The 3,419-nt window shown below is 37.4% G+C and overlaps 1 protein-coding gene across 1 annotated transcript; it reads right to left on the reverse strand.

Moving 5' to 3' along the window:
- Positions 1–633: 633 nt before the first annotated feature.
- LOC122813881 (gastrula zinc finger protein XlCGF7.1-like) lies at positions 634–1,636 on the reverse strand. Its single transcript, XM_044086422.1, has one exon. The coding sequence runs from the start codon at positions 1,634–1,636 to the stop codon at positions 722–724; it is 915 nt and encodes a 304-aa protein (XP_043942357.1). The 3' UTR covers positions 634–721.
- Between the last annotated feature and the right edge of the window lie 1,783 nt (positions 1,637–3,419).

Below are 3,419 nucleotides of genomic sequence, written 5' to 3' on the forward strand. Positions count from 1 at the left end.
CAAGTCATTGGTCTATAATTTTTAGGGTAGCTTGCAAGGTCACTCTTAAGTAAGAGCATTGTTTTGCCTGTTGTTAACCAGTGTGGTGTCAGTTCAGGGTGTGCATATAAATAGTTCTTATTCATGGATAGATCCTTGGGTAAAGAAGTTAATACTTTAAGCCAAAAGTTAGTTACTGCATCTGGGCCTGGGGTTTTCCAATTTAAGGCTTTTCTCAACTTTTCTTCAATCTCTCTGGCTGTTATTGTATCCCATTTCATATGCTGTGCCTTTAAACTTCTTATTCTTTCTTTAACTTCTTCTATCCATGTAGCATCTTTATGATGTTCCACAGGATCTTCATAGATACCTCTCCAAAATGTATCTACTTCCACTTTTTTCAGCAGTCTATCAATTCCTTTTACCTTATTTCCTAATTCTCTATAAAACTTTTTTGGGTAATCAGTAAATTGCTTATTTTGTGCTTTTAGGTACTGCATCTGGGCCTGGGGTTTTCCAGTTAGAGGCTTTTCTCAACTATGCTTCAATCCACTTTTTCAGCAGTCTATCAATTCCTTTTACCTTTTTTCCCAATTCTCTATAAAACTTTTTTGGGTCATCAGTAAATTGCTTATTTTGTGCTTTTCCCTTATATTTATCTTCGTATCTTCTGAGTCTTTCCGTCTGTTTTGAAATTTTTAGTTTGTTATCTCCAATAGTGCCTAATATATCGTGGTCTATTCTAATACTGTGCATTGCTTTTATCACATCTGTCTTTAATATTTTTTTTTTGGAGTTTTGCTCCAGTATGAATGACTTGATGACATTTCAGGTAACTGGCACGTGTGAAAGACTTGCTGCATTCAGTACATTTATGTGGTTTCAATCCTGTGTGAATGGCTTGATGAGTTTTCAGGTTCCTGGCACATGTGAAAGACTTACTGCATTCAGTACATTTATGTGGTTTCAATCCTGTGTGAATGGTTTGATGACGTTTTAGGCTACTGGTCCATTTGAAAGACTGATCACATTTGGTACATATATATGGTTTCAGTCCTGTGTGAATGACAAAATGCCGTTGAAAACTGCTGCGATTTCTGAAACACTTACTGCATTCGGTACATTTATATGGTTTTGCTCCAGTATGAATGGCTTGATGAATTTTTAGGCTATAGGCCCATATGTAAGACTTGCCACATTCAGTACACTTATATCGTTTCAATCCTGTGTGAATGGCTTGATGCTTTTTCAGGTTATTGGCACATGTGAAAGCTTTACTGCATTCAGCACATTTGTGCATTTCTTTCTCTCTGTGAAATCCCTTAGTTGTGTCACATTCAGAACTCCTGCTGCAGCCATGTCCTGACTGAAGTGTTGGAGTAGGAGAGAAAGGAAGGTCATCATATACCTTCACCGTCTGAGCTTGCAGCTGTAGATGCTCTGTCGGGTGATGTACCACAGGTGTTCCATTGTCACATTCAGGGGTTTGGTGGCAGTTATGTTCTGATGGAAGCTGTGGTACATCAGTGAGATAAACCTCATCAATGTCCTTTCCAGGCTGAGACCTCTGCTGGAGGTTCCTTGCAGGGTCATCTAATTGTGATCTCACAAGTGTTGGCTGTTGACTGCCATTCACATTGCAGTCTGTACTCTTCATACCTAAAGCAGGTTATTTGAAAGTATATTATTACAAGAACAAAACAAATATGCAATGTATTTCATTATGATGACATGTCTACATGGTTTAGCAATTTAAAATATTTCGATTTTCATTTATTAACTTTTTTATAAGCAGATTATTTGAAAGTATATTATTAAAAGAACAAAAATATGCAATGTATTTCATCACAACGACGGGTGTACATGGCAATTTTCATTTCTTAGCTATTTTATTCTGTTATTAACATCACTGATAAAATAAGGTTAGGTAGCTCAATTCTATCTTTTATCAGAATTTCGTCAACTCTGAATAGGTGTTTATTTCGATCAACTGCTCTTTTTTATCAGGCAGCCTAAATCACAAACTTAACTGCTAATTTACAATTATGTAAAACTGACATATAGTCCTTTTCTCACCTTTCTTCCCCAGTTTACTCTTACCTCCAAAATAACCATCTTCCTCACATCTAACTTCCATCAGTCATAGTTTTAGGCAATCTCAGATACATGCTTTACAATTTGGTCTCTATTGTTTCCCCGTTAATTTCCCATTGGTTAAAGTACTGTCTACTATAGTAATAGTCATACAGTAGCTATTTGTAAGCACAGTCTTTATAACAAATCAAGTCCAAGTTCATCCAGTCTTGATTAAGACACAATAGGACACGGTACTGCTGTTTGCTTCTCTCTTTCCTGATGTAGCTTTGGAAGTCTTTCATATGTCAAGAATTTTACTGTACCAGTGATCCATATGAAAAATATGCATATTTCAGTTGTGTGAACAACTTACTATAACTGTAGAAGTTTGAGTAGCATCACTTTTGTAGTTTCAGCCCCAACACCTTTAGCAAGTTTAGTCCTGCTGTATCCTAGGAGGGCAGGGAAAGCATAAATCAGGCATGGAGACTGTCCTTATACTTACATGTACATAAATCAGGCATGGAGACTGCCCTTATACTTACATGTACATAAATCAGGCATGGAGACTGTCCTTATACTTACATGTACATAAATCAGGCATGGAGACTGCCCTTATACTTACATGTACATAAATCAGGCATGGAGACTGCCCTTATACTTACATGTACATAAATCAGGCATGGAGACTGCCCTTATACTTACATGTACATAAATCAGGCATGGAGACTGCCCTTATACTTACATGTACATAAATCAGGCATGGAGACTGCCCTTATACTTACATGTACATAAATCAGGCATGGAGACTGTCCTTATACTTACATGTACATAAATCAGGCATGGAGACTGCCCTTATACTTACATGTACATAAATCAGGCATGGAGACTGCCCTTATACTTACATGTACATAAATCAGGCATGGAGACTGCCCTTATACTTACATGTACATAAATCAGGCATGGAGACTGCCCTTATACTTACATGTACATAAATCAGGCATGGAGACTGCCCTTATACTTACATGTACATAAATCAGGCATGGAGACTGCCCTTATACTTACATGTACATAAATCAGGCATGGAGACTGCCCTTATACTTACATGTACATAAATCAGGCATGGAGACTGCCCTTATACTTACATGTACATAAATCAGGCATGGAGACTGCCCTTATACTTACATGTACATAAATCAGGCATGGAGACTGCCCTTATACTTACATGTACATAAATCAGGCATGGAGACTGCCCTTATACTTACATGTACATAAATCAGGCATGGAGACTGCCCTTATACTTACATGTACATAAATCAGGCATGGAGACTGCCCTTATACTTACATGTACATAAATCAGGCAT

This window comes from Protopterus annectens, chromosome 10.part0 (assembly GCF_019279795.1).
Source record: "Protopterus annectens isolate FY-2018-M chromosome 10.part0, PAN1.0, whole genome shotgun sequence".
NCBI classification, from domain to species: domain Eukaryota; kingdom Metazoa; phylum Chordata; order Ceratodontiformes; family Protopteridae; genus Protopterus; species Protopterus annectens.